At 37.9% G+C, this 19,690-nt stretch overlaps 1 protein-coding gene across 2 annotated transcripts; it reads left to right on the plus strand.

Moving 5' to 3' along the window:
• The first annotated feature begins 8,529 nt into the window (after positions 1-8,529).
• Positions 8,530-19,583, plus strand: SELENOP (selenoprotein P). 2 transcript variants are annotated; one of them, XM_077763436.1, is made up of 5 exons: positions 8,530-8,746; positions 11,902-12,117; positions 12,872-13,084; positions 14,368-14,485; positions 18,085-18,720. In XM_077763436.1, the coding sequence occupies exons 2-5, from the start codon at positions 11,915-11,917 to the stop codon at positions 18,718-18,720; spliced, it is 1,170 nt and encodes a 389-aa protein (XP_077619562.1). In that variant the 5' UTR covers positions 8,530-8,746; positions 11,902-11,914. The 2 variants fall into 2 exon arrangements, with proteins under 2 accessions (XP_077619562.1, XP_077619561.1); XM_077763435.1 differs by having other exon boundaries at positions 8,538-8,746; positions 18,085-19,583.
• The last annotated feature ends 107 nt before the right edge of the window (positions 19,584-19,690 follow it).

Below are 19,690 nucleotides of genomic sequence, written 5' to 3' on the forward strand. Positions count from 1 at the left end.
AAAATCACTTTGTGAGCACTTACTAAGGCAGGCATTGCGCTAGTTGCACACATGTATTTTCTTACTCAGTCCTCACAACAGCTGTACAAGGCTCTTAGGGAACAGAAATCCAACGATCTCAGCATGAGGAAGTGGAGGCTTACTTGTCCTCACACAAGAAGGAGGTCGAGAGCCGGCAATCTGGGGCTGAGGCAGGTGCTTGAGAAAACCTCAAGGCTCCAGCTCCTTCTAGCTTCCTGCTCGACCGGCCTGGGTGTGGTTTTTATCCTCAGGGTATAAAGTGGCTAATCCACTTCGGGCATTATGTTGGCATCCTGGCAGAAAGATAAAGAAAACCACAAGTGCTGGGGCACCTTTGTGGCTCAGTCAGTTGAGCATCTGACTTTGGCTCAGGTCATGATCTCACAGTTCTTGGGTTCAAGCTCCACGTCAGTCTTTGTGCTGATAGTGTGGAGCCCACTTAGGATACTCTGTCTCCCTCTCTCTCTGCCCCTCCCCTTCTCTCTCTCTATTCCTCTCTCTCAAAAATAAATAAACATAAAAAAAAGAAGAAAACCACAAGTGCTAATAATGGAAAGAAAAACTGCCCTAGGGCTCCCCAGCAGACCAGACTTCCACTCCATCCCATGGGTTAGAGTGTGTCATGGAGACACCCCGGCTGCAAGACTGGCTGAGGAAGGGAGGCTTTTTGGTTTTTATTATTTAGCCTGAGTACAGAGATGCTTAGAACCTTCAGAGCTGTGTACTGAAGGAAGAGAATGGGTGTCGGATGGGCCGTTAGCAGGGCCTCTACAGAGAGCCCTGCTCCTCTCCTTTTACACATGAGAAAACCTCAGCATTTCGAGTTAAGTAACTTGCCCAGGGTCATATGGTTAATAAGTAGAAAAGCTGGACACACACAGAAGCAATCTGATTCCAGAGCCTGAACTTTTAACCCTGTGCTAGGGTCTGAACTGGAGAGCAGAGGGAAAGGCGCTCTGGGGCAGGGGGGTGGTGTTGACAAAGGTGCAGAGTACCATGTGTGAGCGAGGCCCTCAGGCTGGAAGAGGGGAGCTCCCCCAAGGCGTGCTGGGAGGTAGGGTGGAAAGAGTGGTTAGGACTCATTCCATCTGCTTGGTTAAGTCTTCAGGGTCATGAGAATTGTCAGTCCTGAGATTGAAATAACGATCAAATAAATAGGTGAGTGCTGGCAAGAAGTGAAAACCTTGTCCAGAAGGCAAAAGGCAAGTCAGCAAACATGACCAAGGGGCAGTTTATCAGGGGATGCCAGACGTGGGCAGAACCAGAACCCACAGTTCATGGCAAATCCAACACTGAAGCTGGGGGGCTCTGACCCAGCAGCAGAGATGAGGTCCAGTCTGTTCTGGTGAATGGATGATTCCCAAGGTCTTAATGATATAAGAGCTGGAGGCCAGAGTCTGGGTCTGATGGTTTGCGGTCAGAGGGGTGATGAACTGGACCCATGGAATAGGACATGCCTAAGGCCTGATTGGTTTTATAGCAACATTTGTACATTCCTGCCCCTTTGGAATGTTACTTTCAGCTCCATAGTCAAACATTTAACTTTTGGTAGGATGTGATGACTCCAGACTCTCATGGAAACAGAGAGAGATGTTTTCCCTTGGAACCTACTGCTTTCAAATATTAGCTTTACCTTAGTCATCTCCCGAGGTAACTGGAGTGAGGTCACAAAGAAAAAGTTAGAGTTCATAAGGAGAGAACTCTCTCTGTAGAAGGAGCAAGCATATCAAGTTTGGCGCATATGCCTTTCTGAGGTTGGAGCTTGTCCTGTGAGACTTCAGGGTCATGTCAAGGGACATTATTTATTGGGGCGCCTGGGTGGCTCAGTCGGTTAAGTGTCTGACTTCGGCTCAGGTCATGATCTCATGGTTCGTGGGTTCGAGTCCCGTGCCAGACTCTGTGCTGACAGCTAGCTCAGAGCCTGGAGCCTGTTTCAGATTCTGTGTCTCCCTCTCTCTCTCTGACCCTCCCCTGCTCACGCTGTCTGTCTCTCTCTCAGAAATAAATAAAACATTAAAAAAATACAACTTTTAAGAGACATTATTTGTGACACAGGAGACTCAGCAAAGCCCACATGTGACATCCTAGACTGGAGGTTGCCACACTGGCAGTGTTCAAGCAGAGCCTCGGAGAGAGGTTTCAGAACTGTTTCCTGCACGGGGTTTGAGGACTTCAAGTTTACGTCTTGTTTAATTGTACTGCATGCTCATTGGAAATCGTCTGGATTTTAGGCTCTAAGTAGTTAATCTGAGAGCATGCTGTTTTGCATTGGCTGCCAGACAAACAGTAGGAGAGGCTTTGCAGAACCTTCTTCCTCCTCCCACACATTTATTCTTTCTTCAGTTGAAAAAGCCTAGCAGTTAAGGTAGTTTGGGAATTAGTTATAATGACATTTCTCTAGCAATCGAGAGAACGGAATTCAACTTTAGGTGTCATGCATTTATCTAAATGTACCAAACCTCAGCACACATGCGCCTCGCCTTAAATGCAACCAAACACACACACAGATGATCCTTGAACAACACGGGGTTTAGGGGCACCAACCCCTGTGCAATTGAAATCCTGTGTATAACTTTTGGGCCTCCTCAAAAATGTAACTACTCGTAGCCCACTGTTGACCAGAAGCCTTCTCGGTAACTTAGTTGATTAACACATATTTTGTATGTCATTTGCATTATATACTGTATTTCTACAATAAAGTAAACTAGAGAAAAGAAAATGTTAAGATTGTAAGGAAGAGAAAATGCATTTACAGTACTGTACTGTGTTTATCAAAAAGGTCTGCAAATAAGTGGACCTACAAAGTTCAAACTCATGTTGTTCAAGGGTTGACTGTACACACACACACACACACACACACATTATTTACATGCACACATACATTTACGACGAGAAGTAAATTCATGTTTATTACAGCAGTTGAACTCTTGAATTCTGGAACTGCTGAATTTGATCTCAGCTCCTCTACTTTCTAGATCCAGATCTGGTGGAAGCTACTCACCATCTCATTACTTCAGTTTTCTCATCTATAAAGCAAGGGTAGCAGGCTGGTGTGAGGATTAAATGAGCCGTGACCTATGAAAGACTTAGGATCATGACTGGCACATAATAAATGATAACCATTATTGTGGGATTTTTAGAAAAAACAACTAAAAGCAAAGAAGAACTAAAACTTACCCTTATACTGAAGGAGAACTGCTGTTCAATCTGAATATATCTTCCTGGTCTTTTTCATGTGAATGTCTTCTGTTTACTCTCACTCTGGTCTCAGTAAATTTCTTTTTATTTTTTAATGTTTTTATTTATTTCTGAGAGAGAGAGACACACACACAGCGTGAGCAGGGGAGGGTCAGAGAGAGAGGGAAACATAGAATCTGAAGCAGGCTCCAGACTCTGAGCTAGCTGTCATCACAGAGCCCGACATGGGGCTTGAACCCACGAACCGTGAGATCATGACCTGAGCCAAAGTCGGATGCCTAACCAACTGAGCCACCCAGGCGCCCCTCAGTGAACTTCTTGTAAAGGTTAGATTTTTTTTCTTCTTGTAAAAGTTAGAATGTGTACATTAATGGTTAGATAATCCTGCACAAATAGGCATTCAGGATTAAGCTATGCACCAAAAGGTCAAAACTTGCTTACATAGTTATCATGGAGACATTTTTGGAAAAGAACAAACATTTTGCCATTTTTCCATTAATTTTCTAATCAGGGAAAGTGTATATTCTGCTATTGGTTGCTTTGCTTGAATATTTATATTTTTTAGTTACATAACTACAGAATATCTTAAGACTGAAAGGGACGTCTATTTTCACAACCTGTTTCAAAAGGGAAATTGAGTATATCATTTGCTGTAAATTGTAGATTACTGATAAATTGGCAATAGTGTTTCAAATAGCTAGGAGGTCCCTTTAGCCATCTGATCTGCTCCTGACCTCCTCCTCTTCCTTCCCAATATGGAGAAGACATTTTATTTAACACGGGTCTCTGCTCACTTATTTATTGGTTAAGCATCTGACTTTATCTCAGGTTATGATCTTGTGGCTCATGAGTTTGAGCCCTGCGTCAGGCTTTGTGCTGACAGCTGGGAGCCTGGAGCCTGCTTGAGATTCTGTGTCTTCCTCTCTCTCTTCCCTTTCCGCACTCATACTCTGTCTGTCTCTCAAAAGTAAACATACAAAAATTGAAAAAAAAACCACATACTGTTATGCAAGTTAGAAAACTGAAACAGAGTGCAATAAAATTCCAGTTTCCAGGGAGAACTGTGGAGTGGTGTATCTCCTATTTATTTCCTGTTCAGGGACCATGCGTCTCATTGGAGAACAATATCACCCAGTAAATACGTGATAAATAATGTGTGATGATGACAATGTGACTATTTATGTTTTCTACAGTTCCACGCTCCAAGGTTCATTATCAGACCCTCCTGGTCTCATTTCCTTAGCCTGTGACCTTGCTGTAGCGCTGAGTTACTGTGCTAACAGTAGCCTTCTCTTTCAACTAACCATTTGCTGTATTCCAGAGCTTCCTGGAGTCAAGGACAATTCTCCTGGGAGGACTTAAGGTACATAGGAAGTATTTTTGTGCCTCTCAAACTAAACCATATAGATGATTATTTACCTTCCTAAAAAGATAGCAGCTTCAACAAGTTGCTGTTTACTTTATTTCCTTTTAGAAGGACCATTTTAATGACTGCTTGCATGAACTATTGAAAGAGTTAATAATGAGGCAATGGCAGAGGAGAACCTGAGCTAAATGTGAGTGCTGGCTTTATATATTTTATTGCTAAGATATCTCCATGCTACCAGCATTACACTGAAACTGTGTGGTAGCAAACCCTAGTTGCAAAATTTCAAGAAAACCTGGGGTGTCATGTTTCTGTTTGGTATTTTAAGGGTATAGAAGAGTAAAATCCCTTCTGCACCTAGGCCTATACAGTTAATAAGCCAGAATTTAAACGATACATGTATGTAAGTTGATGCATAAAACAGCAAAGAAAAGCACAAAGTGAAAGCATAGATTCCTTAATATACAAATAATGTTTGTAATAAATTTTAAAAGGTGAACCAATTAATAGCAAAATAGCCAGCTGGCATGAACTGGCATTTCTCAGAGGAGGACCTACAAATGGTCAATATTATGGGCTGAATTGTGTTCTCCCAAATTCATATGTTGGAATCCTCATTCCTAGTACCTCAGAATGTGACTATATTTAGTAAAAGGTGAAAGATTTATACGATCTTAAGAGAAACCAGAGTGAGTGACTATATTTGGAAATAGGGCCTTTAAGGTAAAATGATGTCATTCAGACGTACCCTAATTCATCATGACTGGTGTCCTCTCAAGAAGAGGTTAGGACATAGGTACACACAGAGGAAGACTGTATGAGGACGGAGAGAGAATAGCCATACAAACCAAAGAGGGAGGCTTCCAAATGAAGTCAACTCTGCTGACACCCTGATCTTGGACTTCTGGTTTCTAGAACGGTGAGGAAATAAATTTCTGTTGCTTGAGCCACCCAATGTATGGTACTTTGTTACAGCAGCTCTAGCAAACTAACAGTGAGTAAACTTACAAAAGATGAAATAAGCTCAAATTACACAAAAATTTGATATGGAAACAAGTACTACCATGTACTTTTAGGTGGGAGTATAATCTGATACACTTTGAGGTGCAATAACTGCATTTATGTTTGATTTGACAAACAGTTCTCAGATCTGTAAGCTTGTGAGCTAGAAGAAAAGCTCCCTTCAAAGCAGATTTCAGTTTCGTATGAATCTCAGAGAATCAAATTAGTCCTTATCTAATCAAAGCTGTGTTCCCATGCCTTCCTCTGACTATTGTTCCTATTTATCTTGTTTACTTTGAAAACATCTTGCTTTATCCTATGCATCTCTTCCATACTCAGTGGCTTATCTTTCAACTTGGTTGCTCAAACATAATAGATTTAGAACAATGCATAGGGGGAAGTCTAAAGCCCCTTCTAGTACATGCAAGGGAAAGGACCTTCTAGTATGTGCAAGGGAAAGGAAGAATCATACCGGTCAATAGGTGCTATTGCCCAAAATATTTGGAAGGTCTTCATTTTCTTTTGCATGTAAAACACCCACCTAACACTCAAGCTAAGGGGGTTAATACTTTACATAGGCTCTTCATGTAGCAATAATACTCTTTTACTTTCTCATATTTTGAGACATTAGTATTTTACAAATGCTAATGAATCAATGCTGTATTGTCACCTGCTATAGCTAATATACTCAGTTATAGAGTCACAGTTCACAGCTCTTCTCTCTTTTAAGTATATATTGGACTCAGATTCATAGGGTCCTATTCTCTAAGGAAATTACCTACTATTTATAAAAGGGTGAGCATGCTTACTAAAACATGGACCTAAATAAATGCATAAACATTCTGGGGACAAATAGTAAGGACAGGGAAGAATGAGATAATAGGCAGAGAGATCATTAAGATAAAGTTGAACTTGATAGAATGTAGTCGATGAATTTTAATGTTCGACTGTGTGGTAGTGGCTGGAGCAAATGGTCCGGAGATTTTAATCATTCATACAAATTGGAATGAAAAAACTTTCTAGACAGTGCTTTGGCCAGATCTGCTGGGTGCTCTGAAGTAGAGGGTAAAATAAAAAGGGCCTTTGAACTTGCCTGAAGTATACCAATCTAGCATGCTGGCTCTATCTGTAGGCTGGGTTATAATGCTTTTTTTCATTTCCAAGTTTCCAACAGAACCTTGTGCATGCAGCCACTAGGACACTGTCACACTTTACAGTTTTGTGGGTTTTTTGTTTTTCTGCTTCCTTGTATGCCTACCCTATTAGATTTTGAGACCCTTGAGTACAAGGGAACTTAGCATTGTGCCTATCGTAAGCAACTAATAAATGTTTAATTTCATTTGATTGAACATCAAATACAGGTTTGTTTGAAAATTCGGTTTTCTTTTTCTTTTTCAAGTTTATTTATCTATTTTGAGAGAGTTTGAGAGCGAGGCAATCCCAAGCAGGCTCCACGCTGTCAGTGCAAAGCCCACGTGGGGCTTGATGAGATCACAACTGGAGTTGATACCGAGAGTTGGACATGTAACTGACGGAGCCACCCATGGACCCCCAAAGTTCCTCTTAATGATGCTGACTGGTCCCAGGTTGCTTGGCACAGCAGAGGCTGAGGCTGTTAAGGATGGACTGATTCCCTTCAAACATCCCCCCGCCCCCCCTCCGCCCCACAGTCTTCTCCTTTTGCCATCTGGGGTTTTAGACACTCACTGACCTGGACTCTCACAATCCTGGGAACTTTGCTCATAGCTAGAGGCACAGCTGCAGGGAGCCCTTTAGGGGCTGGAGGCTGCTGCACCTCTTGTGAAAGAGGCAGGGGATGGGTAAAATTTCCTGCTGCAGACAGACCCAAGATGACTATTCAAATGATCTGTCCAAGAAACGAGGTACAGGGGGGACTATCTGCTTTACACAAAGATTTTTGACAAAATTCTTTCAAAAAGTGAGTCTGTATATTTGCCTTTTTATTTCCTGGAGAGAAACTAAGCATTTCTCAAAAGGATCTGGGACCCAAAATAGTATCACTGGTTTGAGTAAACAGAATTTGGCTTTCAAAATCAAAGTTCTAATTTGATAAGTCTCTTTGTGGGAAGGCTGATGTCTGAGTCTCTTTGTGTTTAGCCCCATGTGGTACAATAGTACCCAGTGCACAACAATCAATAGGGGTTTGTTTGGGAAAAATACATTAATAGTATAGTCAAGGCTTACTTGAAAACCATCACTATCCAGGGATGACATCATTTAACATTGCTCCTGACCTTATACCCCATGGTATGCCCACATGTAGCAGTTATTGGAAAGAGTTTACCCCTTTCTGAAAGAGTAAGAACTTTCCATTTAATTTGTGAGAAATTTGAAATTTCTACACCCTTTTGCATGTTCAGCTTCTACCACTAAAAATTTTTATTTGTATGTTACATACATTTATAAATATTTCCCATTCAATTCTTAAATACTTCTGTGGGATACATAGGTCTTCTAGGGAATACGATGTCTGTAATAATAAACTGAGGCTTGGTTTCCCTCTGCTAGGAGGCTTGTTCTTTTCCTTAAATGAAAAAGAAGAGAGCAGAGGTCCTGTGAGATCCTACACAGATCCAAGTTTTAAACACAGTAAAAGAATCCAAGCAGGCCTGTAACAGCAGGGATCCGGAAAGATTTGTAACAGTAGGTGACTTTTCTAACAAAACTCACACAGTCTTGGTTACGCTAACCTAGCCACAACAGAGCAGAAGGAAAAACAGTATTTTTTTTTTTTTAAAGCAGCAGCTTAGCTTGCTGGCTCAGCAAATGTTTTTCCCTATTATAGTTTGAAAAAGAACATGACTTGGAGGCCCTTTTACCCTTAGTCCTTCCTCCCGCCCCCGACTGTACCATTAAATCCTAGATACTGGGGTGACTAAAAAGGAAAGGGAATAAATCAGTAATTGCAAAAAAGTTTCCCCCAATTTTGTGCGTGACAGCATTTGCTGCTTTAAGTTGATTATAAAATCAGTTCAAGGGTTTGCTATGCCGGCAAGGTCACAGCCAGAGGGGGCAGTGAACTTTGGACTACAGCTGGATAGAGAGGTAAACAACAGGACTATAAATATCAAGGCTTCTGGCTGTGGAGCTGCGGAGCTGAGTAAAGAGAAAGGACACAGACTGATCCGAAGGGGTTCTGTAAGTAGGAACGTTGTGTTCTCCAATATTTCTTTTTGAGTTTGGTAAATAATTTGATTTTGAGTCTGATAAAATGTTTCTGTCTTTAGAATAAATTTTTAAAAAAAGATGGGTAAAGAAGATAAAACTAATACAAAAGAAAGAACGGAAGAGTCTGGACTGGAATGTGGTGGGTGAAGATCTGCGGTGGGCATGTCTGTAGCCCTTTGCTGATTTCTGCCCTGTCTACTGCCTCCCCCGATCCCGTGGTTGGAGATGGGAGCAGAGGAGGCTGGCGAAATGGAACAGTTACTCTGCAAAGAGTTGTGATGTTATAGAGGCAATATAGCTTGTTTAAGCTCAGCTCCTGTTTGAAGAGCAGAGACTGAAATAGCCATTCTGTAGCTGTAGAAATGTCCAAGGATACTGTGAGCCTGTTTGTTTACTGTCAGGAAACAAACAAATCCCTGGTGGTAGAGAGAGCAGGTTTGGTCCACTGGGCAGAAGTGACTGCCCTTAAGAGTTCAAACCCATGTCAAATCAGGTGGCCTGTGATTAAATGCAAAGTTTTGCGGTTTAGAAGGTGAGTGGGTACTTTTAGGTGAATGAGGAAGGACCCTCAAATGGCAGTTTGAAGTTCAGGGAAAAAGTTTCTGCATATTCTGCCTTTTAATGGGGAATTTTAAACAAATGTAAGTCTGTATGTGGCCAGAAATCTAGTTCTGTGATCGAAAATTGGTGAGATTAGTGAAATTTACAAACACTTTTAGCAGCTTCTAATAAATCCTATTTAGTTATCTATTTAGTTATAGATAGCTATAACTATAATCAAATGTTTATTATACAAAAAATGATCTTAAGAAGAAGACAAAGTTGAACAGCCTATTGATTATAACAGAAGAGGAAAATCTGTGAGTGTGAACTTTGTAATCCACTACCCTCTGCCAATGACTTTATGTCTTTTTTCATCAAAAAACTAAATAAAGGAAGGGAAAAAGCATTTTCATTTATATTCACTATTTAGCCACTAGAAAGGCTATGCTATATGGCAAAGTGAGGAAACCAAGTGCTGAATTTATGCTGAAGGTTCTATAGTTACTGAAATTCTATCTTAGAAAGTAGGGAAAATCTCTCCATTCTAGTAAAAAACAAAACAGCTTGAATTTTCTTGATGTTCTCCTTGCCATCCGAGGGCATAAACAAACAAAACCCTCGCTACTAGTTATTAAAGGTGATCTATCTAATAGCTAAGAGGTCATGTTTTGGATTTAGGAGAACTGGTTTGAATCTAGTTTCTTTTGTGACTTACTATCTGTGTGGACTTGGGCAAGATGCCTAAACTCTCCTGGCCATGTTTCCTCAGCTGCAAAAGGCGGATAATGGTCACGTAACTGCAAGGATTAACTGATATGATAAAAATAACTGCTTAGCACCACCTGCATAGAGTTTTGTAAATGCTCATTAATTGGTAGTCATAATAAGGATAATTGTGCCGCCAATATAAATACTATCCTAAAGAAATTCCCAAGATTTAGTCCAGATATATCCTCTCTTTTTTAAATATTAGAATTTTTAAAAATATTAGAATGGTTGGAACGGCCTTAATCATTTGATTTATCTGTCTCTCTTGGATTTTGTGGTGTTAAACAATATGAAAGATAATCAGGTTTTTAAAAATTCTATCTGTATTTATCATACACCAGAGCCCAAATCACTCTGATTCTAACCTTTCTACTCCTGTCTTAATTCTGGGCTCACTCTAACCTATCATTAGCCTCCTACCTTCTCTCCCCAAAAGTATTTTACTTTCTTATCCCAGATTAGTGCCTGAAAATGTGCAACTTCCTACTTCTGGAATGTTGCCCTGATCTCTCTCCACAGATTTTTTTTTTTTTTACATTACAGAATGAGCCTGTTCCTGGATTTTTATTTTTCTGCTCATCTCTGCTGAATGTGTTCCTTATTTTCACTACCTGTTTACAGTTCACCTGTTTTATGTGTACCTCTGTGCTAAGAGTTAGCCATAGTTGGGGAATATTTCTAGTCAGATATTTACCTTTTCTACTCAGGGGGACATCTTTTTACCCAAGAACGTGCCATCTAGTCACAGAAACTTCTTGAAAATAATGGTAGCCAATGAATAGACTCAGTGTAAATTGCAGTGGGTCTTAAATGGTTGAGGGGGCAGTGATTTGTGACATTTCTTCTGGGTCAGGTTTTTCCCTTTGGTTCATATTTATCTTGGATGTGGTAGTAACACTTTGGCAGGCAGTTTTATACCTGAAAAGATTCAAATCCTTTAATATTCACATATAGCTAGACTTTAAAGAATAAGAGGAACAATAGGGAGCCAGACCCAAGAGACTTCTAAATACAGAAGGCTTGAACATGAAGAGCTGAGGGCCCCATATGGACCACCTTCATGTTGGTAAACTGTCCTTACAGCCTCCTGTTTCTTCCTGGGTTCTCTTTCCATGGTCTTTTCATTTCTGTGCAGAATCCTCTACTTAACCCTTTTCTTTCTTACATTGGTGGAGGATGGAAAACAGCAGTCAGAATTTGGTGCATCTTAAATAAAAACTAAATCACATTTGCAGAATATTATTGGGTTATAGAGGACACAGTCTCAAAAATTTTCTAAATGTACCGTCTCCTAGAAAAATACTGGGCAAATTTCCATAGCATGCTTACCAAAGTATCTTGTCAGATCAGATAGTTAAGAGGTGCTTTGACAACTCCTTTGCCTCTGGCTGATTTTTTACTCCTGCTGGGATGATGTGGTGTAGGAAGGCCCAACATAATGAGCCCAGCAACATTGGGGTAGAATCCATGGGCTAGAAGGGGCACCTGGGTGGCTCAGTTGATTAAGTGTCCAACTTTGACTCAGGTCATGATCTCACGGTTCATGGGTTCAAGCCCCACATCAGGCTCTGTGCTGACAGTTCAGAGCCTGGAGCCTGTTTCAGATTCTGTGTCTTCCTCTCTCTCTACCTCTTCTCTGCTCATGCTCTCTCTCTCTGTCTCAAAAATAAATAAACATTAAAAAATAAGAAAAAAAGAATCTTTGGGCAAGATATTGATAGGAAGGAGGATTGTACTGACTGTATTTATAGAAATTCCTGGTTATGACTGTGAAGTCACCTGTGAAGATGACAGCAAGGCTTCCTCTTTTACAGGACAACCCCAGCAATGTGGAAAAGCCTGGGGCTTGCCCTGGCTCTCTGTCTTCTCCCTTGGGGAAGAACAGAGAGCCAGGGACAAAGCTCCTTTTGTAAGCAGCCTCCAGCCTGGAGCATAAGGGATCAAAATCCCATGCTAAACTCAAATGGTTCAGTGACCGTGGTTGCTCTTCTTCAAGCCAGCTGATACCTGTGCATCCTGCAGGCATCCAGGTGAGCTGGTCTTTTGGTGGTCTTGGATTTCTCAAGGGGAAAGCTATTAAATACATACATAAAATAGAAATGGAAAAGATGTATTTATTAAATCATATTTTTAGAAAAACTATACATGTTTGCATAAAACATGTTAAAATATGCTAGGTGGATATACACCAAAATATTTATAGTGGTTTTCTTGGGATTATAGACAAATTTTCTTCATTTTGTGGACCTGTATTTTAAAATGTCCTACTAAATATGTATTGTGTAATGAAAATGTTCTAAAAAGTAATCCTGCAAATAGGTTAGTTATTTCGATATAGGAAGCAAATACGAATGCTTTGCCAGAATAGGATGACCACTAGACTTCTCATCAAATGTCTTGGGTCATTTAACAAATATGTATGTATATGTATCTAAAAATTATATGTATAACATACATATATTGGCTGGGTTATTTGATAAGTATTTATTGGGTAGAATTCTCTAACTGTAAAATGGATTAAAAAATACACACTTTTTAGGGTTAATTTGAGGACCAAATGAACTATCATTTGTGTAAACATTTAGCATAAGATTTTAACTGAGCACAAGTGCTCAATAAATAATTGAAAAAATGTGTTTTAGTTTTTACAATATAAAGAAGAGATTTGAGTAAGTAAAAAATAGTAAGAGAGTTTCATGTAAAAAAAAGTGAGGAGAGAGAAGTCACAAAGAAATCTAATGAGATTTTTCCTTTTTTTTTTTGTATTTTTCCCAAATATTTTAGATTGGAAGACCTGCGAGTACAACTGGAGCAACAAGGATATTTGAACATCTCTTATGTTGTTGTTAATCATCAAGGACTCCCTTCTCAATTAAAATATATGCATCTTAAAAATAAAGTTTCAGAACATATTCCTGTTTATCAACAAGAAGAAAACCAAACAGATGTCTGGACTCTCTTAAATGGGAACAAAGATGACTTTTTCATATATGACAGGTGTGTATATACACACACACATACACACACACACCCCTAATTAAAAGGTGCCTGCTTTGCATTTAATAGTTATTTAAAATAAGACATCTTCTTTTGTTTTATTACATATTGCTCAAAGTGAGCTATTAAAATGTTTGGTTTTAATATTTTATTTAAAAAACTGACTTTCTTTTGTGCAAAAGAATTCACCATTCTAGTAGAGAAATACAGAAAATTGACTATACTCCTCCCACCCCCATAAATTAGCATTCTGACTCAATAAAAGGATCAATTTGTGTATCAAGTACAATTCTAACCTGAGAATTCTGCAGATGAATAACTACACTTTGCAGACCGCTTGCTTGTCTCTAATCTGATTAATAATTTAGAGGTTACACACCTCAATTTCTGAACTATAGAGTGTTAATCATTTAGGTTTAATCGTCTTGAATCTGCTTTTGATTCCATGAATGAATAAAACATTTGTATTTTAAGGGAACCTCCATGCTCACATTATTTGATATTATCAACATTCTTAGTTGGTGTTGTTTTCTTTTGACTCTTCAGAAGTGATGAGGCATACTCTGGTTAGACTTGAGCCCTACTTCACCCCACTCTAAATATTTATAATATTACATATTCTTTTAGGACTGCAAACTTTTAATTTGTACAGGTGCAAAGTGTAGCTCTTTGATAGAACATTATATTATGTATCCTGGGTAAAATGTGGATAAGAAGGACATTTCAACTCCACCATTTCTGAGAATGCTGAGTATTATAATTCCATTTCTTTCATTATGCTGAAATTTTTGCTGTATCAAATATATTTTTACACAAATGGGCTATTGGCCAAGACTTGAGGATCTTTCTCGTTATGCTGTACTTTTTTGTTGAATGGAATTTGTGCTGCTGTAGCAGTTATGAAAACCTCATGTTACTTGCAGAGCCTAATTTATGGTAAGGTAGTGGTTTGTGCATTCATAGAATTTATGTCTATTACCAACTGTATTTGACCAAGTCACAATGACTCGACTATGTAGTTCTGATATTATTTATAGCGGCATATCTACAAGATTTCAAAATGCTGGTGTGAGTCTCACTGTAGTCTGGCTGCGACCTAACCTGGTATGCAGTGCCAGGGAGCTCACTTGAGACCCCATTCAAGGAAGTTTATTGGGAGGTGTGAATGGGTCTTAGTTATAAGACTATTAAACCAATAGCACCGATCCCAAACTGCTTGAATATGATCATGATACAGAAAATATTGTAATGATATTGTGTTTGCCTTTTTTTTTTTTTTTTAGATGTGGCCGTCTCGTATACCATCTTGGTTTGCCTTACTCCTTCCTAACTTTCCCATATGTAGAAGAAGCCATTAAGATTGCTTACTGTGAAAAGAAATGTGGAAACTGCTCTCTCATGGTACTTTATTTTTTTCAATTATTTCCACTGGGAGAAAAAAGAAAGTCTCTTAAGAGCTATTTAAATAAGTTAGTATTTTATGACCAATTAGCTAAGTAATGTTTCTGTTGGTATACTAAAAATAAACAACAGCAATTTTTATAATTACTTCCTATTTATGTAACATATACTGTAAGATACTTTTTCAAGATCTATATTGCTGCTTTTATCTAGAAGGAGTTTAGAAAACAAAAATCAACAGAAACGGCATATATCATCAAATACCACCAAATGATGTTGCGTGTGCTCAAAGTGTCCAAAGAATTCAGCCAACATAAAATATTGTAGTACCCTGAATGTGTTCACCAAGACCCTAGTGACAGACAGCAAAGCTTATTCATGGCATTATCTGAAATGGAATTGAGGTCCAGATAGTTACTTACTTTATCAAAGATGTAAGACTGTCAGCTTTTCTAAGATTGTCAGCTTTTCCCTGAAGCCCTTAACACTGTCTGCCCATTCTGCAGTCAGAATTACTGCATTTATTTCACAGTGGAGTAAGTTTTCTAGACATTACTCATATTTTTCTCCTAAGAACCATGAGAATATTTATTCCTATTTATAAGAAGCTCTACATTTAAATACTATTTATAAAAAGATACTCAAGGAATTGATTTTAATTTATATTAACTAGACTCTCCCCTCCCCATATTGAAAAGGAAAATAATCCCAAACAATGTTTCCTTAATGGGGAAAATTGGCAAAATTTGACCTCAGGTTTAAAAATAGTTTTGAATTTTATTTGAGAGCTATATATCCATCAGATTTCTCCAGTTGTAAAGAAGCCATTTCAATTTTTAATGAATTATTTAATTAATTAATTTAGTTGTTATGGACCACAATAGGTTAATTACTCCAGTTATATAAGTTTTCACATTTTAATCTTCATTATAATCCTATGAAGCTTAGTCTACTGCTTCTAAAGATGGGGAGACTGAAGTAATATAAATAAAGTATTAATTCAATGTCTGACTTCTACTAAGTGCATAATAAATGCTAGCTATATTGATTTCTCATATTCTGGGATTGTTTTGCATTTTTACAAGTGCCTAATAGTTATAAATATACCCAGTTATATCAAAACAAAGGCACAAACAGTCCCATAACAAGCTTAAAATTTTTGAACCACCTATAAATAAAATACACCCTATATATGATATGCCAGATCAAATTGGAGTTTTCTTTTTTTCATTGTATCCTAGATGCCATCAATTATAAGATACATTCTTTTATGTACTATTTTAAAAATGCTGTCAGTTAAGGTAGGACGCTGTTTCAATACCATCAATAATAGGACACATTCTGATTTTAAAGACATTAAAGTGTGAAAAAAATACCTTGTGAGATCAATAAAATACAGTAATCAGTTTTGGAAACTAATCAGACTACTACCATTGACTTCTGAACATTTAGAACATTACATAGTATATTTTAAACATTTATCAAAAATGTTTATAAGCTTTTAATCAAGTAACATTAAATACTCTAAAGAAAACGAAACAAGTCACAAAACTAAAAGGCATCCTATGGAATGGGAGAAGATAGTTGCAAATGACATATCAATAAAGGATTAGTATTCAAAATATATAAAGAATGTATAAAACTCAACACCAAAAAAATTCAATTAAAAAACTGGCAAAAGACATGAATAGACATTTTTTCTAAAGAAGACATACAGATAGTCAACAGACACAAGAAAAAGATGCTTAACATCACTCATCATCAGGGACAAACAAAAACTACAGTGAGATATCACCACACAGCTATCAGAAAGGCTAAAATCAACAACACAAGAAACAGCAGGTATTGGTGAGGATGTGAAGCAAGGGGAATTGTCTTATACTGTTGGTGGGAAGGTAAACTGGTGCAGCCACTCTGGAAAACACTCTCAAAAAGCTAAAAATAGAACTATCCCATGATCCAGCAATTGTACTACTAGGGAGTACTAATATTAGTAGTACCAATTCCAGAGGATACATGCACCCTGATGTTTATAGCAGCATTGTCTACAATAGCCAAATTATGGAAACAGCCCAAGTGTCCACTGATTGGTGAATGGATAAAGATGTGGTATATGTACAATGGAATATTACGCAGCCATAAAAAAGAATGAAATCTTGCCATTTGCCAACAATGTGGATAGAGGTAGAGAGTATTATGCTAAGTGAAATAAGTCAGAGAAAGACAAATAACATATGATTTCATGCATATGTGAAATTTAAGAAAAAACAAATGAACTCAAAGAGAGGCAAACCAAAAAACAAATTAACTATAGACAACAAACTGAGGGTTGTGAGAGGGGAGGCGGGCAGGGGGAATAGGCTAAATAGGTGATGTGGATTAAGGAGGGCACTTGTGATGAGCACCAGGTGATGTGCGTGTTGAATAACTATATTGTACACCTGAAACTAATATTACACTGTATGTTAACTAACGGGAGTTTGAATAAAAGCTTAAAAAATAGCATGAAATTCTCAAAAATAATTCAGTAATAACCAAAAAATGTACCACTTAATAGTCGTATGCAAAAATCCAGTGGAATTTTTAACCTTTTGAGACACGGAACCACTTAGAAAATCAATTTGAGAGACCACAAAGAGTCACGAAGTTTATTTATAAATCACTTTAGGTAAAAGTTTCATATGATGCTGCTATATCTATAAGCTTTGAGCCTATATTTGTAGGCACACAAAACAATAAAGACTGGCAGCGAGTTAACTAGATTGATGTAGATGGGAGCATATGCCCAGCAGAAGATGGGCAATAATTTGCTACTTGCAGCTGTCAGTTCAACAGCAGGGACATAGTAACAAGACTGGTCAAGTTCAGAACATTTCCTGGCATAAGTGGTGGCATGAAAAACTACTGGTTTTCAGCAGAGTTTACTGGCATTTTTGAATTAACAGAAATTAGTTTGCCTCAGACTAGAATATTAAATATGAATATAGTATTTGACACAGGTGTGAAAGTTTCCTTGTAGTTCATCTGCTTTTAGGATTTGATATTTGTTTGACTTTACTGCAGTGGATATAAGTTCTTTTAACCAGTTTATTTAGTTTTGATTCTGCAGATGGAAATATAGTGGTTTGGCTTTCTTTTTAAGCCTTACGTACCTTTTAAATACTTCTTCAGGGTTCTTAAAAATTTAGGAAATACTCTTTATAAAAAAGGAAAATTTGAATTCTGCTATTGATTTAACCAGTGTAGAAGCTTAAGTGAACTGCAAAATTTTAATTGTGTTATGCTCTGTTTTATCTATTTGCAAAACATTAATGTTAATTCCTTTGGAAGATGCTTGAGGATTCTTCGATTAAATACAAACTTTGCATGAGAAGAACTTTAAAATTAGGTATGATTGGAACCAAATTGTAATAACAAGTCTGGGTATTGAAACTGACATCAAATTTTTACTGCATTAACATGACACTAGAAAAACAAAGCCAGTTCAAACCTAAATTGACTACTTTGAATTTTATATATGTTAGCTCTACAAATCATTTTTTGTGCACAGCTTTTAAATCTATAATTTTGCTGAAAAATGATTTATAAATTTGTTCTAGACACCGGAAGATGAAGACTTCTGTAAAATTGTATCTTCAGCTACCATGGGAAATACAACTGAGGCTCCACGGCCACGTCACCACCACCACCATCCCCACCCCCACCCCCACCCCCATCACCATCATAATCATGAGCATGGGCATCAGCGTCATGGGAATGGTGAGCTTTCAGAGAACCAGAAACCAGAAGCACCAGCTGCTACTGAGCAACTCCGTTCTCAAGTCCCTCATCACCACGACAAGCACATTGACCACCAAAGAGAGGGCCATTCAGAGGACTGAGACATGCCAGCAGGAGGTGAAAGTTTGCAACTTTCTGTCCTACAACAGAAGCTCTGACGAAAGGGATGTATAAATCAGTTACGCTGCAAATTGCCCAAAGATTCAGAGTTAGCTCCTAGCAGCTGATGCTGACACTGACGGCATCTGATATTTGAAAAAACAGGGTCTGCAATCACCTGACAATGTAAAGAAAACCTTCCCTCTTTATGTAGCTGACAGGGACTCTGGGCAGAGGAGAACGTCATTGAATCTTGACAGTGACGTTTGCCTCCAGCTGCCTGACATGCAAGTCAGCAGCTCAAGCCCACAGAGGTCAGCACCAGTTGAAGCTGAAAATATAAGGCCCAAATGTGAAAATGACCTTCATACTAAATATTTTAAACAGGATTATACTCCCCAAGTCAGTCTAGACAATTTCATTTCCAGTACTTTTATATGCTACCTAATTATCAGTGATCTAAAAATAAGAATTGGATTTATACAAAACATGCAGAAATCTATTATATTGGCTTCCAAATTTTAAAATTTAAGTCAAAGAAATTTTGACCCAAACCAAATTCTTATTATTTTATTATAAAGGTGATTGCAGCACTTGGTTAATATGTTTTTCTTTTTCTTTTTCCAGCATTCTACTTGCATTAATGAGAACAGAGGCATAAACTATGACCTAGGGGTTTCTGTTGGATAGTTAGCAATTTAGAATGGAGAAAGAACAACAAAGACATATTTTCCATTTTTTCTTTACTTATTTCTCAAAAAAACCCTTTATTTTTCTTTTTAATCTTACATTTTTAACTGATTAAACTTTATAAAGAACAGTGAATTCTATCTTTTTAGGTTCCAGAAGTACTAACACATGAATATTTTGCTATGACTACATTTTAAATATGCATTTATACTTTGTATGTCTAAGGGTCATATCTTGATTTTTACTATCACATATGAATGAAACCCTTATGTCTTATTTTCTTTATCTAGCATTATTACATCACACCTTTAAAATTTGAGATAGTCTCTCTTGAAAGATGTAATGGAGAAGGTAAAAGAATGTTGTCTGGCTCTTGATTGCTTAGAAAGTATTTCCATAGTCAATGATGGTTCAGTAGGTAAACTAAGTCCTATAAACCTGAACTCCTCTATGGTTCATACTATTGAGCAAGAATGTAGTACACAGTGGGCCAAATGTGGATTTGTTTAAATAAACTCAATTTAAAATATTTAAAGTGATCTTGTTTTCATTGTTGCTATTTAGGTAGTATGTTACATTAATGATGGAAGTGGTGTTTTCAACTGCTTTTATTTTATTAAAAAATTTTTTTTAATG

This window comes from Crocuta crocuta, unplaced genomic scaffold, assembly GCF_008692635.1.
Source record: "Crocuta crocuta isolate KB4526 unplaced genomic scaffold, BGI_CrCroc_1.0 scaffold4, whole genome shotgun sequence".
Classification (NCBI taxonomy): Eukaryota; Metazoa; Chordata; class Mammalia; order Carnivora; family Hyaenidae; genus Crocuta; species Crocuta crocuta.